This window comes from Chelonoidis abingdonii, chromosome 8 (assembly GCF_003597395.2).
Source record: "Chelonoidis abingdonii isolate Lonesome George chromosome 8, CheloAbing_2.0, whole genome shotgun sequence".
NCBI classification, from domain to species: domain Eukaryota; kingdom Metazoa; phylum Chordata; order Testudines; family Testudinidae; genus Chelonoidis; species Chelonoidis abingdonii.
The window spans coordinates 48,872,703-48,890,700 of record NC_133776.1 but is presented as its reverse complement, the minus strand read 5'-3'; the positions used below and the strand labels follow the sequence as shown (position 1 = coordinate 48,890,700).

Here is a 17,998-nt window from a genome sequence, read left to right as displayed (position 1 = left end):
GGTCTCTCTGCGATTAATAGGAATCTTCATTCACCTCCCCACAAACACTCTCTTATTTTGTTCCTGATCACCAGCAAACCTCCGAGCCAAGTTTCCCAGACATCATACTGATTGCAGTCAACAAGCAAGGAGTCTCACTAATACACCCCAAGACCAAGGTAAGAGTCACTTCTCCAGCGCCTGGGGGAGGCTGCAGTCTGGCTCTATGGGAAATGCAAGCTACCTCAGCTTGGCAGCTCTAACGAGGGATCCCCTCACTGGCCGGGCCCATTAAGGAACAAGGGATAGGACCTTCTACTTAGATCTTAGGAGGAGACAAACAGAGCCCCTATCCATTTGTTCTGGGAAACTGAATGATGGGTGGTCCCCAAAATCACCGCTTGGGATTAGAGCTGCTGTTCCAAAATAATTCAGGCAATTGCTACGAGCAATCTCTGCCTGGGAAAGGAAAGATCTGATGGCAGCTGTAAAGGCAAGTGGTGGCAAGAAGGATATGTGATGAGGAAGGAGCAATCCCCAGCTGAAGGAGTATGGCCAAGTGGATGGAACGGATAGTAGGGAACCAGCTTTAGGGAATTAGTAGCAGGAAAGCTGAGTTGTCTACAGAACAGCAAATACTTAGGATGGAAAGAGACAGGTAATCAGAGTGTAGGCCTGTCAGTGTAGTTAGCTCTATCAAGCCTGCAGAATAGGGCCATGGCTACACTGCAATAGACTTATGGCTGGCCCTGCTCAGATGATTCGGGCTGCAGGGCTATAAAACTGCACTGTAGATACTTGGGCTGAAGCAAAGGCTCGGAGACCCACACATAGGGGAAGGGTCCCAGAGTCTGGGCTGCAGCCCAAACCCAAAACATCTTCACTGCAACTTTATAGCCCCACAGCCCGAGCCCATTTCAGCTGACCTGGACCAGCCGCAGAGTAAAACATTCACAATAAGAATTTATAGGGTATGTCACCATGTTGCTTTTTATAAAAAATAAAGGCACTGATGTATCCAATGGCTTAATGGCTACTAACGTAAACAGCAGCATGGCATGGGAAAGGCTAACAGTGAACAACAGCCTTCCAGAAACCCAAAACCTCAGAGATCAGATGCTCTGTGCAGGCAGGGAGGATTATGCTGTGCTGCCGTTTGGGGCGTGCGCTGAATTCAACAGCTGTGTGCCAGTCCCTAACAGAAGGCACTAGGAGATGAAAGGATACACTTGCCTTACTGGAGTGCTTTCTCTAACCCAGCACAATCTGTTTTCCTTCCAGACTGTTGCACTGTTTGGTTATTTATGTCTCTTTCTGCCTGCAGGACATCTTAACAGTTTACCCCTTTAATAAAATCTCGAACTGGAGCAGTGGCAGCACATACTTCCACATGACAATTGGGAACCTGGTGCGGGGAAGCCGGATTCTGTGCGAGACATCTCTGGTGAGGAGCCTCACTGTCCCATACATGTTCTCCTCCTCAGTTTTCCCTTTCTTCTTATGTCTATAAGCATCACAGATACCTGGTGCAAGGATGCTGATGTACATGAAAACAGCCAGAAAAGGAAGGATACAGTGTAACAGGGCCGCCTTCGTTCTGCCTGTCTCAGTCCACAAATTACACAGAGACCCTTTTGCTGATGCAACACCCTGGGCAGTTTATTTACAGTTGCATCCCACCATCTTCACAAGATGCCTAAGACGGTTCCCAAGCAGAGGAGATCAATCTCTCACTCCCTCTTACTGCCTGCTTACCCCCTGTGCTATTCCTTCATGTGCCTATTTGGGGGCTTTTGGCTAACGGCTAATTGGCCTTTCTGCCCTGCCCCACCCACAAATTAGGCCCCGCCTTGCATAGTCAGCTCCAATCCACTTTGCCTGCTGTGAAGAGTGCTGACTCAGGCCTTCAGCCCTAGCCCTTTGTCACAAGCACACTGCTTCCTGCCATGGCTGGGTTCAGGCTTGATAGAGGTAACAAGAGCTTTCTTCCCACTCCCTGCAAAAACAGTAATTGTTCTTCCAGCTTTACTGACCAGCTGTCTCACAGGTCAGAAGCAGATTGGTGCTCTATGGCATCAGCTGCAGTGGAGGAGTGATGGGTTGAAGCCAAAATGAAGGGGAAAAAAGTAGCACTTGCCCCCGTTCTGCCAGCAAACCAAGCTTCCCCTCCCCAAGACACCAAAATGAGACTCCACTCACCTAGATCTTTGTAATACGATTACAGCCCTGTGATTTTCACAAATACAAAATAAAATTAAAACCAATATATAAAAAAACCCACATCCCGCAGTGGTGGCTCCTGTCCCAGGGGGCTGGGCCAAGCTCCCCACTCCAGGCATTGTGACCTGGTGCATGGAGTTGCAGCGCAGCTCAGGTTTGGCCTAGTCAACCCTCCATTGTGACCGGGGAGGGCAACTGGGTCAAATTTGAGTGAGTGGTGTTGTGACCCCTCTCAAGGGTCTTCTACCCCTCCTGGTGAAAGTGTGATAACACATGTCATAACACATGCATCTGACGAAGTGAGTATTCACCCACGAAAGCTCATGCTCCAATATGTCTGTTAGTCTATAAGGTGGCACAAGACTCTTTGCTGCTGTCATAACGCAAAAATCCTGAAAGGTGATTTATTAAAAAAAAAAATAAAACATCATCATAGGATTCTAAATATGATCTTCCTTTTCTGGCATGTTTTGATCAGCAGCAAAATGGTTAGCAATACTGAGACCTTGTCATTAGATTTCAGAGTCAATGATCCACTTAAATGAATGGGGCAGTCCTGTTTCTCCCAGAAGTCTTGTTTCAGGCTGTCTGCAAGACTCAGGCAGGTATCACTGCATGGGTTTATAAGGGCTCGTATTGTTAAGGTTACCTTGGCAAACGTAAGGACTAGTGACTTGTATATGAAAGCTGAGATTCTGAAACACAAGATGGCAGCCCACACTGTAAAACATTAGTTTGCTGAACCACTACAAACCAACCCTGTTTGATCACTGGACCAGGGACCAAATGGCTTCTTGCAGTGTAGGCGGCACTGCTTTCAATAGTGCTACTGCGGTATCTGAGGACACGCCAACTGGAGCCATGGGAAAGAATTATCTGAATGACGTTAGGAACTAGGAGAGGAGGTAGACATAAGGAACAGGTATAGAGGGCACGCAGCTTGGGGAATAACAACTCATGCTGCCAGATGGCACCTTCTAGAGTTCTTTTCAAGAGACTAGGTTAAAATTTCTCTCTCCTGCAGGGTTACAAAATGGATGACCTGTTGACATCCTACGTACAGCTGCTAATGAACGCTGTGAACAAGCAGAGGAATCCCCGCCTCCCTGCCTGAGCGTAGAAGCCTGCGATTCATACCTGTGCCAAATAGCCTCCATTTCATATCCCAGACCAAAACCCCTTTTAACACTGGTCCTGCCAATTAACCCTCTGATCACACCCATTCTTCAGTAAGCCATGCTGGTGAAGCACTGCCACAGGGGAAGCATGAATGAGCACACGCTAGCTAACATTTTAAGCTCTCCTGTCCTAGACCCAATGGACAAATTCAATATGGATTATAAAGGTCGCAGTGTTTTCCTGATTTCAACCTGGACACAGCCTTCAATTAATACATGAAAAAGCAGTCTGAAAACGTCTTCGGATCTATTATGGCGTCCTCCATTCTGACAGGGACATGCCTCTCCAATTCCTTCCTCCTAGCAACATAAGGGCACATCATTCAATATACTCCCACCAACTGCACAAGCTTCCTGAATGTCTCTGGCAAAGAGAGAGATAGTGTTACTTTTTCAACACAACGGAGAGGTTCCAAGAGTGGAGGAAAAGCCAAGCATTTCAGCAAAGCATTCAGTGGGAGAAAAACAGGGAGAAATTCTTCAAAAAGTGAGAGGCTGCTTTTCTTCAGTCTTCTGGTATTAGCATACTCTAGTAATAGCCATCCTATTCTGCTATTATGGAAGAAACTGCATCGCTCCTGGACAGCTCAGGCTGTGAAGCCATACTGGGCTTTGCAGAAGGGAAGAACCACTTCTGCTATAACATGGTTATTGTTTGCTGTCTTGTTGCCTTAGATAAGTTGTGAGCTAGTGAACTTCCCTTTGTGTCCCCCAGCCTTTTTCATAAGTAAACAGCACAATGCTCCCCAATATGCATGAACACACACTGATTCGAGCTGTTATTAAGGACTGATTCTGCACCCTTACACTGACAGCTCCCTATAAATATTCCTCAATGCGAGTCAGTGTTGCATAGGATTGAGCCTATAACACACAGACCTCTTTTGAAAGAGCTATTTTCCTGCTCTAATGAAGTGCTCCTAGCATGGAGCTATGTAGACATTCTTTCAGGAGAAAGAATTCCAATTGGTTAATTTTATTGGTTTTCATTTCTCTTGATCTTTCTCCAACTTCCTGTTTGGCAGACAGCTTGAATGGTAAAGCCTGATTCAGAGTTTATTCATCACATGCTCCTCCATAGACAACTCCTGTCAGCAAGAGAGAACTTTCTCACAATAAGAACTGCTCAGAGTTCAAAAAGCCTGGGAGGTAATCTTGCTCTTACACTGCTTTCCAGTACTAGAAGAGCAAATACTTGTCCTTCCCAAATCAGAACCACCCTCCTGTGACCACAGTGACATGTGGTGCTTTTAGTGCATTTACACCAAGTTCCTTGAGGCACAGTTTGACAGTGCTGGAAAAGCAGTGCTGTTGAATCTCTCTTTCTAGTTTGCCAATGTATGGACAATGGGCTTCGTTGTCTCCTGGACGTCTGCGTGCAACATAGCTGTATACACTGATGAGAGAATAGGGCCTCAATATCTCTACGCATCTAAATGAGTGCCACACTTTTCAGAATAGTTGATCTTTTTGCGACCAGTCAGATATTCCCAATGTAATGTCCATTGCCAGCAATGGATGCTTTGAGACTACCAATGTCAAGGTGTTAATGCTGGCATCATTCCTTTGAATTCAATTTAATTAGATGTAGTATCTGAGAAACATTTTATACATTGACTCCATACTGAAATCTTTGCAGCCACACGATTCTGTTTCCTGTTTTTAAATAAACTGTTGCAGATCAGTGATGACGTGGTTTCTTTCTTCCACCAAAGTCTGGTGAGTGCTCTCCCAACCTCAGTATAATCTGAAAATCTCTCCAATAGCTTATACTACCTCTACATTACTACAGCATACCATTCATCACTGACATCCGGAGTCCAGCCCGGCTACATGACATCTGTCAGACACAACAGCAGTGCCTCCACTACACCAGAGCAGTGATGAATACGTCACTCTCTAACCAGCACTGATCAAAAATGCTTCAGCAAAACATTCTTGTCATAGACTCACCCTCCTGGAGCACCTCCTCATGGCAAGACCCAGCACTGCAGCCCCTCCACCTCACCTTCCTCCAGACTCTGGTGCTCTGTCTGTTGACTTAGTCCTATGGCCAGGTCACACCTAGAGTCCCATCCCTTCTTGGGTAACAATGCCCCAACTCAAAACATAGAGGAATGAAAATCCTGGGCTCAATCTTCTGCAGATTCTTCACTCATCTCCCGGGCTCTGCAGAGTTCTTCACTCAATTACCGAGCAAGGCCTTCCAGGGCTTTCTCCTTGGAGGTCCAGTTTCTCACAAGTTGTTAACTCTCTGGGCTTTTTCCCTGAAGTCTCTCTCTGCTCCCAGATCTGCTATAGGAGTCTCCTTCTCTCCAACTGCCCTCTCCCTTCAGGGACAATCCCAGGCTAGATACTTCCAGCACGCCCCTCTGTGGTTCCTTTCTTATAGAGGAAGTTCCAAACTCCTCCCCCTCCTGGATCTCCTCCCCATATTGCTCTGCACTCCTTCCTTTATAAGAACCACCCAGCCTGGTTCTCCCCAGCTTGATCTAATCCTTAATTACGTGTCTTGTCCTTCATGTGCCACAGAACAGGCTAATTGTCCCTGCCAACGTGGGATTTATAATACTATCACAATTCTGAAGCAGGAATGTGGCTAATCCTTGGAGTTACTGAGTGATTCACCCTGGGTCACATCACAAGTGTAGATCCAAAGGACTCAGGTTTTACTGTACACTACACATATACAATAGTTTTTATATTTTAATCTTTAGTGTGAAGATTTAAAATGTATTGCAGTTAACTTTATTACAAGAACGTACATAACAGGTGGAGATTATAATATTTTAGTCCAGCAGTCACAGATTTTGGTTAGACATCACGAACTCAGAAGTACTATAAGACAAGAAATCCGCAGTCTGCAGAATACATGCCATGTGATAGAGAAATGGGGGCTTGTCCCTTTGGTATTAATACATTTCCTTCATTCATTCTATATAATCCTTAGCACTAAGAGTGCTTTACAAACTAAGAACTAAACATCTCTTAAGAACAACTGCTTTAATCACAGGTTTATCTGTGAACCATGCCTCCCCTGCTATATGTTTCAAATTAACACTTAACCTCTTCAGTCCCAGAAGTCTACATCACCCAATACAAAATGTTTGGCATTGGAAACTCTGAGCATGGAAGGTTAAACAATTTTTGCTAATGTTGCGTGGATAACTGTGAGGGTAAGGACCAGGACCCAAACCCTAGAGAAAACATATAGCAGTTTGTTTTGTAATAAGGAAGGATATTAAGGAAGTGATTAATATTCCCCTTGAATACGAGTAAGCTGCACATATCGCAGTTGCTAAAAGCTTTGCCATCTTCAAGTGTAGTCAGTGAGCATTAGTGATTTATTTTAAATATGTATATAAATATAGATTTAAAACTGTGAAAGTATACAGTGGACAGCTGCTTTTGGTAAGTAATACAAGTTTAGCCTTTTGAACCAAATTCATCCTTGATATAACACCACAGAGGATAATCAAGTGACAGCAAGAATGAATTTGACTTTCTGAATTTAGAGCAAAGGAAAACACACACATCTTAGTCTTAAATATCTTTCTATGAAAGACAGAGTCTCCCCTGACTGCAGCATTATGAGGAACACAAAGGTACTGACAAATCCATCACACCAAAAGACTCTGCCCTAAAGAAGTCCACAGATCCTGTCACATCTACTTTACATCCTACGCCATTTACTTTTCCAAAGGTGGAATCTGAGGAAAGACGAATGTTTCCAAGCTGTTCTGTAGTTACTTCCCATAACTCTCTTGGTTGCTCAGTCTCTCAAATCTGATATTGTAACTCTATAGACAACCATGTGCTCTACAAAGCAGGACTCTAGTGAAATATTTGTCAGATTAATAGTTAAAAAGAGACACTTTAAGACATTTGATTATCCATATATTATAAAGTTCAGAGTCTATGGGTGTCTTTTCCCTTAAGTACTAGCAAGCCCTCGCCTAATCTACTGAATTTAAATATTAGAGAGGAGATAAGAGTCCTCACTGCATCTCTTCTCACAGTACAAAGACATTCACATTCATCTCTACATGCACATGTTTAACCACGTATTTGCATTTTCCATTGTTAAACTCAAGAGTGGCCTCCGCAGGAAACACAGCTGACGAGATTTGAGCTGGTCTGGAAGACAACTACTGTCCATGAAGTACTCAATTTTTGCATATTCACAAGCAGATATGATGCCAAGTGTCCTATTGCCATCTTCCCAGGAAATTCTCTTGAACTAGGACTGATGAATCAGCTGAAAATACCCCGCTGCCCAGATTCAGCACTGGGCTCCTTCCTGTGACCAAGGGCATGGGGAAAGGAGCTGCATGCTTCAGACTAGGGAGGAATCAGCATAATGAATTGTGAATGCTCATGGGCCTGAAAGGCCTGTGCTTTAGTCCTTCAACCAAACTCTAGAGAGAATAAGCATAGTGGACTGGTCCCAGCAGTGGCCACTTAAGATTGCCTTCAATTGTGCAGTTCCTTGTGCTCATACCTGAAGGATGGGCCAAAGGCTAGAGAAGAACAAGAGCTGTCCTCAAGTGCTATTAAACAGTGACAAAAATAATACTGTCTAGGTTATTGTGCAGATTGATAGTCACAGTGGAAGACAGGCAAGCTCTCTAATTAGATCAGAGAGTCCACCCCTTCGCAAGTGCCATTGCGGAGCAGTGCACAGGTGTTAAAAGAGTTACGGTAGCTTACTACCGCAGAAAGTAAAGCAGCTAAAGGCAGTTGGTACACCTCTAACCCAATATAATGTGACCAGATATAACACGAATTCAGATATAACGTGATAAAGCAGTGATCCGGGGGCGTGGGGCTGCACACTCCGGCGGATCAAAGCAAGTTTGATATAACGCGGTTTCACCTATAACGCGGTAAGATTTTTTTGGCTCCTGAGGACAGTGTTATATTGGGGTAGAGGTGTATTAGGAAAGCAGCTAACTAACCAGGAGCCTTGCACGGGGAGTTCTTGTCTGCACTAACCTCTTCCCCTAATATTTTTCAACATTACTATCTCTGGTGCAGCTTCACTAGTGGCAGCAACAGCAAGTGCTCTTGTGTAGAGCAGCCATCAGCATTTTAGCCACCAGGTTGTGTGTGTTTACTCTAAGCAGGGTTAGACAACAGGGGATATGTCTTCCCTGCAGCATTAACCCAGCTCCCATCCACACACAAAAACCTCTCACCCAAGTATGGTGTTGCTTTACACCGGGGCTCATTGGCCCAGCTGTGGGTATAGGCTAAAGCTTATTGAGTTGGTAACCTATCCACTCTGCAGCAAGGACACAGGCTAAATCACTTAAGTGCTGATAGTCCTCCAGTGCCTTCCCACAATTCCCCTTCTGCACCCAGGAGAGACAAGTTCTCCCATTATTCACTGGGAAAGAATCACAGTGGTTCAGCTTACTGCAGTGGTAAGAACCATGGGGTATCATGTGCCTCTGGAAGTCCTAACATCTCAGACAGGTGACTGCAGCACCACTGAGTACACAGTAACTTGGGTAGGGCTCTGCTGTGTGGCCTGTTACACCTAAGCTAGGCTAAGCCAGGCACCAATCACCTAAGTTAATTCTGCAGCGAAGACATGCCCAAATGGCTAAAACACTAGAAGCTGTTTAGTGCCCCGTCTACACGACAGCATTCACTGGTGCTACCACCAACAAGGTTGCATCAGTAATAGCAAGGTGCAAAATGGTAGCGTGGACACAGCTAGTGTCTTCCTACAAGATTTATAGGTATGAGTCTGAAGGCTCTCTTGGTTCACTCTAAGGGTCCTAGAGCCCAGGCTCCAGCCCAAGCTCAGAAGTCTGCACTGCAGTTAAACAGCTCCACAGCCCAGACCCCATTAACCCAAGTCAGCTGGTACAGGCCAGCGATGGGTTTTTAACTGCAGTGTAAACATACACGGAGTGCATGGAAACTGAGCTGAGAAGGTAGTCTTTCCATTCAAACAAAGGAAAAGGCTTGGCTCAGACTGAAGTGTTCAACAGTTACCAGATCCGCCAACTGGGTTTTTGTTATGCAAAAGAGTAACCACACCTCTAGTCAAAGTGCAGGTACTGTAGAGGGTAATGGCAGGTGTGTCAGTGGGTAGGGTATTATATTACACTGGGCAATTCCAAGCCCTGACTATCAATGATCTAATGGAGAACTGGCAAGTAAACATTGAATATTAGTTCCTGGCATGCACTGCCTTCACCCTCGCACTACATATCCCCCTTCAACTGTAAGGGAATTGAGTGTTTTTGAAAAGTATCAAACTGAGAGCCTCAGAGATTGAAATCCTCTATGCATCAACCAGGAAAAGAGTAGCACAACTTCTGTGCACTGCCCAGACACTATACATCCACTCTGGCCTGGACTGAGTTGAGTAGGTAGCACAGACTCTGTGCCCATTCACTCCTTGCCTTGCCTTGCCTAGATAAAATGTCAACAAGGGTGTCAAGAAGGACGATTGCTGCGGCAGTTTTTGTGATGTGGATATTTGTTCACTGGGAATCTAGACAAAGACCAGCTCATTTTGGACATACCAAACAGTTATCAGATGGTGGTAATTTTGGGCCACATTCAGAACATTGTCCTATAGGTGAAAAGCTCTGCATACAAGTCGTTTAAAGAATCCTTGATACTTATAACTGGTGTTGAACAATCTGCACGTTTCACCATCTGATATTTAAACCACTGTTCTTTCCAAATTCCTCAGGCTACAGGAGAGAGAACTTCAGCTCATTGAAGAAAAGATGAAGGACAGAAAAACAAATGGTGTACATCTGATCAATGGCAGAATAATGCCAGTTAACTACCATACCCACTGCTCTGCCCTACCCCCTCAGCAGAGGCCAAACTCCCCCTGCTGTCAGTGTTAATTTGCAACTGCCTGAGTAAAGGGACATTCAGGGTGAAAGCTGCAGTAACAAAAGCTGGAGGAGGTACTGTTTGTCTGTGGTTTGTTTCAGGCATTCTTAACAGCTCCCTTTGTGATCAGTAGCTGCTGCAAGTTGCAGTCTGTGAGGATAGAAGTGCAGTCAGCAGAATGACAGACCTATTTAAGCAGAGTTTAAATCCACAGCTTTGGGATGCGATTTCCTGGAGGCCAGCTCAGACAGCTTTTTCAGACGTTTCTTCAGCTCCAGAGGGAATTTTTCATAGCATTTCTTGCACACTGGCTTCATGTCAAACTCCACAAACTTGTTCCTTTCAAAAAAACACTGAGCTATTAAAAACAGCACTTACAAAACTACAGTCATGGCTAGATGTTCAGTAATCAAGTATGTGTGTGTCTGTGGGAGTGTGGTGGCTTGATTTCTACTGCATGTATAAAGCCCCTCATTTCAACACACAGATGCCAATCTTGCCAGGTATGTTCACATATCTGAATTTAATGCACACGTGCAGTAGTGTTCATGCCAAGTTAGGTGCCCAACTATGTGAACACCGATATACATGGACTGATCACTGGAGATCAGGTCCACATGTTTACCAATAATGAAATGTCCAGCCATAGAACACTTTGTGATAGGCTCTTAGCAACACTTCTGCTTGACTGCTTTCCAAAACTTGGGGGCAGCAGCTTTGCATTGGCAACAGCAAGACATTTTGATTTTTCACACTCCTCCCCCCTGTGCTGCCAAGTGCACCTCAGCCTGTTATGAATGCCTCTTACTGGCTAGTAACAGGGTGGAAGCACATTCATTTTCCCTGTACATATATCCACAGTGCTTTTCTTCTGTTGCAGGTCAATGGCTTTCCTATGTTTGCTATTTCACAGAAATCATAGTCTTCTCTTCTTCAGACTAAACCAACCCAATTTTTTCAATCTTCCCTCATAGGTCATGTTTTCTAAACCTTTAATCATTTTTGTTGCTCTTCTCTGGACTTTCTCCAATTTGTCCACATCTTTCCTGAAATGTGGTGCCCAGAACTGGACACAATACTCCAGCTGAGCCCTAATCAGCATGGAGTAGAGCGGAAAATTACTTCTCGTGTCTTGCATATAATACTCCTGTTAATACATCCCAGAATGATGTTTGATTTTTTTTGCAACAGTGTTACACTGTTGACTCATATTTAGCTTGTGATCCACTACCACCGCCAGATCCCTTTCTACAGTACTCCTTCTTAGGCAGTCATTTTTCATTTTGTATGTGTGCAACTGATTGTTCCTTCCTAAGTGGAGTACTTTGCAATTGTCCTTATTGAATTTCATCCTGTTTACTTCAGACCATTTCTCCAGTTTGTCCAGATAATTTTGAATTTTAATCCTATCCTCTAAAGCACTTGCAACCCCTCCCAGCTTGGTATCATCCGCAAACTTTATGAGTGTACTCTCTCTGCCATTATAATGTCTCTTTGAAAAACTGCCAACTGTCTTCAATTGTTTTTCCCCTTAGACTTGCTTCCCATGGGATTTTACCTACCAACTCCCTGCATTTGCTAAAGTTTGCCTTCTTGAAATCCATTGTCTTTATTGATCTGTTCTCCCTCCTACCATTCTTTAGAATCATGAATTCTACCATTTCATGATCACTTTCACCCAAGTTGCCTTCCACTTTCAAATTCTCAACCAGTTCTTCTCTATTTGTCAAAATCAAATCTAGAACAGCCTCTCCCCTAGTAGCTTTCTCCACCCTCTGAAATAAAAAATTGTTTCCAATACATTCCAAGAACTTGTTGGATAATCTGTGCCTACTGTGTTATTTGGCTCCTTTACTTCCCCACTCAGTTGCACGAGTGTCTCTCATGAGAGCGATAAGGACTCAAGCAGCCATGAATGTCAGTGGGTCACAATCAGACAGCGATCCAGCTATCACAAATGGTGACTGCAGCAGAATCAAGCCACTGTATTCATTTGGTTGGCAAAAATGAAGAAGTGGAATTTTACTAGCAGAGTCAGTGTCCCAAATACTCGAGTCTCGTTTAATCTAGAGCCCACTCAGTCTGAGACTTGCCAATTCCTTATCCCCCAATAACCTCATATTCTCAGACTTCCTGCCATTCAGCTTCCACCAAGTTTACTGTGGTTAATGTTGCTCCATTAAGCAGCGGCAAGAAGAGTTCACTAAAATGTGGCCCACCTCCAAGAATGTGCCCAGCCTCCATTAATCCAGGGAAGGGAAGGCTGTCTCTGAGATAGGCGCATGACAAACTAATTTTCTAGAAGTTTGAACTAACTTTGCCACTGTGTTTCCTAAATCCCAGTTCTTATAGCTGACCTGTAATATTGTCTTAGAGCTTGGCCTACACGCAACATGCTTTTAATGCCTCAAACATTAAACGCAATGCTGACTGGGTACCTCTGGAATCATGCTGTCTGCTACAACAACCTGGGATGTCCAATGCTGCATGTCAGTTACCAAACAGCCCAGTTGGAGTATGGAACTGAAGGCTCAGGGCACTGTCATTTTATTACGAAGGGAGACTTTGCTAAGCATTTTTATCAGTATAAAAGAATTTAAAAACACTTTCCAAACCCCACATTCTATAATGAAAACATCATTTCCTTGAGCCCCTAAATCCATTGATAACTGAGGCATGTTGGGCCATCACAGCAGAGTTGGAGTGATATCAGAGGCCCTGAAACTAGGAAAGGGGCATTTAAAGCTAGTTTGTACTAATTGTCCCTGTGCCACTTACTATTTGAGGCATTTAGCAAACAACTCGTTGAAAATGGGCTCAGTTACCTTTCAGGAAGGGAAAAGCTGTATGTACTGCAGGAGAGGATACTACTCTACAGCTGCAGGATACCAGCACCATTCCCCTAGGCTGCTGAAAGAGTTAGCCTTGGTCTGCAAGTATCTACTTACTTCAGTGTGAGCTTGATGTTGCAGGTGGAGCAGGAGAAGCAGTTCACACACCAAGCCTTGTTGAGAGCTGATACCACTGTGCAAAATAAGAGCAAACAACCAGATTATCTAGTCTCAGAGTCCGATCCCAATTCTGTGAGCCCAGATGTAAAAAGAAACACTGGAACCTTGCAACTGCAGGATTGCAACCACTGCACTGACAAACAGAATGGAAGAGCGACCCAAAACAAGGAGAACAAATCTTACCATCTCCCTCGATCACGTGGCTGCAGTTGTAGCAGACATCTCCGAAGAGCTGCATGCAGAAGGAATAAAATGGGAACTTCTTTTACTGACTATGAAGGAGTCTGCCCATGCTCCCCAAATTAGACAGCTGGTGCAAACAAACTCCTGATGGATGCAGCAGCACCCTAAAATTCATCTACTTCTCCTGAATAGCTTCTCATACACTTGTTCATTGGTCTACGGTCATTCAGAACTTGTATCCTTAAATCTTAGGGTTTTTTTGTTGATGCCTCATATTCTTCGTACCATTATAACATGATCTCTGAGCCTTATATTTCTAGGAATTTGGGAGACAATGTCAATAGATCACAACACTAATCAAAGATAAATATCTCCTGATTATAGACCATAAACACTGAGGCAAAACCAAGAGCGCTATTTTAAAAGCATTTAGCCTTTAACAACTCTACAAGGGAAATGTAATATTTTGTCTGATGGAAACTGGTGTAGAGTCATGGCTGCTCATTTTATCTTTATGATAATGTTATTTTTATATCAGCTTACAGGACAGATCTTTTCTGTGCTTTAGCCAACTAGATGCTATGGCATTTATTTTAAAAAATTATAAATAGGCTGGCTTCACATGGGTTATAGAATGTTTTTGATTCCGACAAAAGGTTAGCCAAGCAGCCATCTGATTGCTTAACACTGATTTTATTTGGTATAATTACAGAAGTTTTAATTTGTTTGCTGCGTTGTTATAGCTGTGTTGCTCGCAGGATACAAGAGACAAGGTTTGTGAGGTAATACCTTGTATTGGACCAACTGCTGTAGATGAAAGGGACAGCAATTTTTTCTTTCAACTGGGAAGATCCCTGTCCCCATTACATTTTCATTCTCTAATCACTGCCACTTTCCTAGAATTATACATGGCAACACACGTCTGCTATGGAAAACATTTTTCCTTTTTCAATTAAATTCCCCACTACCAGAGGCTATTGATATTTCTTAACAACACACTCCAGATAACAATGCATTTCTGGTTATATGGTGCATGGGGAAAGTGCTGTACTTATTTCTCAAATTTCTATAAAGGGCATTCTTTCTCCCCAGCCCTTCAGTTGAGAGAGGTGCCTGCTGAATGGGTGCAGGACAGTAGTGCTTACCTGGTTGTAGTGAGTCTCGCAGTAAGCCAGTCCTTTTTTCTCATAGTGGCGGTGCCCCAGAAATGGCTTCTCACATTTGGCACAAACAAAATGCTGCAAAAGTAAAGGGCATTCAGTGTCGGTGGAAGAGCCTCCACAGCTAGAAGACATGCACGGTCGCTGTCCCGGAAATAAACCAGTGGTTTGCACAAGAGTTTCAGATCTTTATACAAAGACAGACAAGAAAACCCTGCAAGAACTTGTGGGATGGTGATGGTGGGACACTACGAAAATCTAAATGACAGTCACAGGAACAACCTCACAGCAGGGTTAGAAGACAGTGGTAAATATACCTGCACTCTGGCTACACAACAGAGTCTGCCACTACAATCACCTGTTGAGCTGAACTGTACAAAAAAAAAGTGCTTCCAAGATCTGGAAGGTGAGATGTGTGACTCAAGAACCTCTTAATGCCAACTGGCAAAGGGATGCAGAGCGGTTACAGGAATCTCCTGATTTTGGTACGTACATTCCGATTCAAAGAATGTCTCATGAGGTCTCAAATGAAAGCTGGTGCCATGCTGGTTATCAATATTGTTATGAAATGTGTGTACAGATACTATGTAAGGAGTTATACACACACACACACACACAAAATATGTTCTTAAAGTCTGTGTGGGAGAGTTGGACAGCATCAAAGGTGAAAAACAAGTTCTGTCAGACAAGAGGTGTTTATTCATTTCTCTGTTCACATGTGAATTGAAGCTTGTCTCATTCACTATTGGTCACTTATTGCCAGTCAGAACTAAATGCAATAAAGGATTCTGCAGAATTCAGGGAAAAAGTCTACCAGGAAGAGAAAAACAGTGGTGCTTAGGGGAGATGCAGGGGAGGGAACCCTATCTAGAGATATACCTATATTTGGGCAGCAAAGACGACATCCTGGCACCCTTCACTAAGAGAATAAAAGGACAGTGCTTCTGCTTCATGAAGAAGAGAGTCTTGGTTGAAAATGCTGAAGAGAATTTTGGGTGAGAAGCTTTTTTAGAGAAGACAGTAACTTGTTAGTTAAGATTAGTCTCTAGAAAGCATGTTATGATTTTGTTTTACAATAACATTTGTTTCCATTTGCTTCCAATATTCTCTATTTCTTTGACAATATATTTATAGTGAAAACAAGAATATATTTATCTAAGTGATGTGGTAATAAGCAAAGTGCTGGCTCTGAGTTGAATCTTACATGCTGGTGTGTATTGTTCCTTTGGGAAAGGCAGACCTGGTAATTCTGTGAGTATCCCACGGATAAGGGACTGGATACTACAGGGATTCGGGAGTTGGTATGTGCTTATGGCTATCTGTACAGTGAAAATGAGGACTGGAAGATAGTGCTTGTGCTACCAGAGGCTGGTGGTTTTACGGAGCTGATCCACCACAGGCAGATTCAAGTGTGCTTCACACTAAGGGCAGGTGGTGGTGAGGTGTCTCACAACCTGGGTATCCCCTGGAAAGTGTCACAGCGATGTTACAGTTTGTTACTTGGAGCTGGAGGGAAGGACATAGAGAGGATGTACATAACTTCAGTGATAAATGCTATTTTGCAGACCCCAGAATCTTTGAAATGTAATGCAGAAATTTTAAAATAATTTTCCTGAGAATAAATTAAACAATGTATTGTTATTGTGCAAAAGATGAAATGCACCATTCACAACTCTAGTGCATGTGACTTACCCAGGTAAAGCTTACCCCAGGTAAATACAGTCTGAATTCAGCCTAAACAGGAATGGCGGAAATTTCTAATGTTCACCATAACAGCCTCCAACTTGCATTAGACCTCTGGCAGTATGCATTCCACAGGCAGCTTCACACTGATCTCACCTCAACATGCCATTGCTTCCCCAGAGCATTGACCACTCGTCCTTCGATAGGCCTGCGACAGGCTCCACAGATTGGGATACCCATCTTGTCATGGCAGGGCAGGCAATAGAGTTCCCCTTTCAGCTCCCTGGCCTCAGCAGTCAGCTCCTTCCTGAAAACAACACAAACAAGTGTTCTTGAGCCAACAGCGCTGACCCAAACAGCTGTTTCATGATTAAGCCTTACGTGAGCTTCCCTCCAGACGTGACTATCTAAGATGAAGCTGTGGAAGAGTGAACTTCAAAGCCAACTTCCATGCTTTGGCCCCCACCTACACTATAAACACAGGCATCCTGAATTATGCTTGTGAAACATGGCTGTGGTCAAACCACTTTCTAACATGGTGGTTATCTAATAAGTCTTTCTGTCCACAAATGCAAGGCTAAATCACGTGGAGCAGTTTGGCCACAACCATGTTTAAATAAGGTTATTTTTGTAATGTAAAACAGGACCTTTGAGAGTAGCTCATTTCCAGGAACTGTTTTCAAGGCCAGGAGACAATGGTGCCCAGTAAGCAATGTATGGAGGAAGGAGAACCCTATATAACTCCAATTCTTCTATCCTTTTTGATCCCAACTTTTTTGATCGTTCACATACAGAACTTCTTGTCTGCCAGACAACTTAAAGGCTGCAAAGTGTAGCTACACTGGGAGAGTCCAGAAAGAGACTGAACTGTTGTCCATACAGTACATTTTCCTGGTTTACTGATGAAAGCTGAGAGAGGAGAACATACCCGCAGTGGGTGCAGTTGAAGTGATCTGGATGGTAGGAGTCATTCCTGAACATCAGAGGCTGCTCATCAATTATCAGGTGGCACTTCTGACAGATATACTTGCCTAGCCCCTTGGCTTTCTCCCGATTATGACAAGGCCTGCACAGGTGCCTGGGTGAAAATTGGAAAGAAAGGGTAGCATTAGCACTGTAGAATCTTTCTAGAAGAGAGTCATGCTCTGCACATTTTTGGTTAGGGTTACAGGTTTCTGTAACCTTCTTCCAAAGACAGCAGTCACTGTTCTAACCCCACTGCTCTAGAAGATGGGAGTTAAACATCATCTAAGGCCCCATCTACACGACGCGTGAAAATCGATTTTAGATACGCAATTTCAGCTACGAGAATAGCGTAGCTGAAATCGAATATCTAAAATTGAGTTACTCACCCGTCTTCACCGCGCGGGATCGATGTGCGCGGCTCGCCATGTCGAATCCGGAACTCCGTTTGTTTTGGTGGAGTTCCGGAATCGATGTAAGCGCGCTCTGGGTTCGATATATCCCCGTCTAGACGAGACGCGATATATCGAACCCCGAGCTTTCGATTTTAACGCGCCGAAATGGCGCGTCGTATAGACGTGGCCTAATGGTGCTAGTGTTAACCAAACCCTGAGGTAGCCTTGTAACTCCACCATTCAGATCCAGTTAGGTATTTCCTAGGCCTCCTTATGTGGCATTTCTTCTCTTCGCTACAGGTGTCAAGTGCAGTAAAAACAATAGACAGTTTAGCTGTCTGTAACTGCAAGTGTGAACT

At 43.9% G+C, this 17,998-nt stretch overlaps 2 protein-coding genes across 6 annotated transcripts in view; one reads left to right on the top strand and one right to left on the bottom strand.

Annotated features, from left to right (window-relative positions):
* MYO7B (myosin VIIB) overlaps positions 1–3,507 on the top strand; it is an 84,003-nt gene extending 80,496 nt beyond the window's left edge. Inside the window, exons 45-47 of the mRNA XM_032764795.2 lie at positions 75–158; positions 1,304–1,423; positions 3,224–3,507. Coding sequence (XP_032620686.1) covers positions 75–158; positions 1,304–1,423; positions 3,224–3,313 — 294 coding nt within the window. The 3' untranslated portion in view covers positions 3,314–3,507. The remainder of the gene's footprint in view (positions 1–74; positions 159–1,303; positions 1,424–3,223) is intronic.
* LIMS2 (LIM zinc finger domain containing 2) overlaps positions 1–17,998 on the bottom strand; it is a 317,098-nt gene that overhangs the window by 254,747 nt on the left and 44,353 nt on the right. For 3 of the 5 annotated variants that reach the window (XR_012656380.1, XR_012656379.1, XR_012656381.1), the window contains exons 5-10: positions 17,210–17,359; positions 16,438–16,588; positions 14,584–14,676; positions 13,439–13,487; positions 13,193–13,268; positions 8,974–10,583 (exon numbers count right to left, since the gene is read on the bottom strand). Coding sequence is in view for 2 of the 5 variants with exons in the window: in XM_075068588.1 (XP_074924689.1) it covers positions 10,436–10,583; positions 13,193–13,268; positions 13,439–13,487; positions 14,584–14,676; positions 16,438–16,588; positions 17,210–17,359 (667 nt within the window). In the remaining 3 variants the exon portion in view is untranslated. Of the gene's footprint in view, positions 1–6,070; positions 10,584–13,192; positions 13,269–13,438; positions 13,488–14,583; positions 14,677–16,437; positions 16,589–17,209; positions 17,360–17,998 lie in introns of those variants that run through there. The other 2 variants (XM_075068588.1, XM_032764770.2) reach the window with 1 other exon arrangement.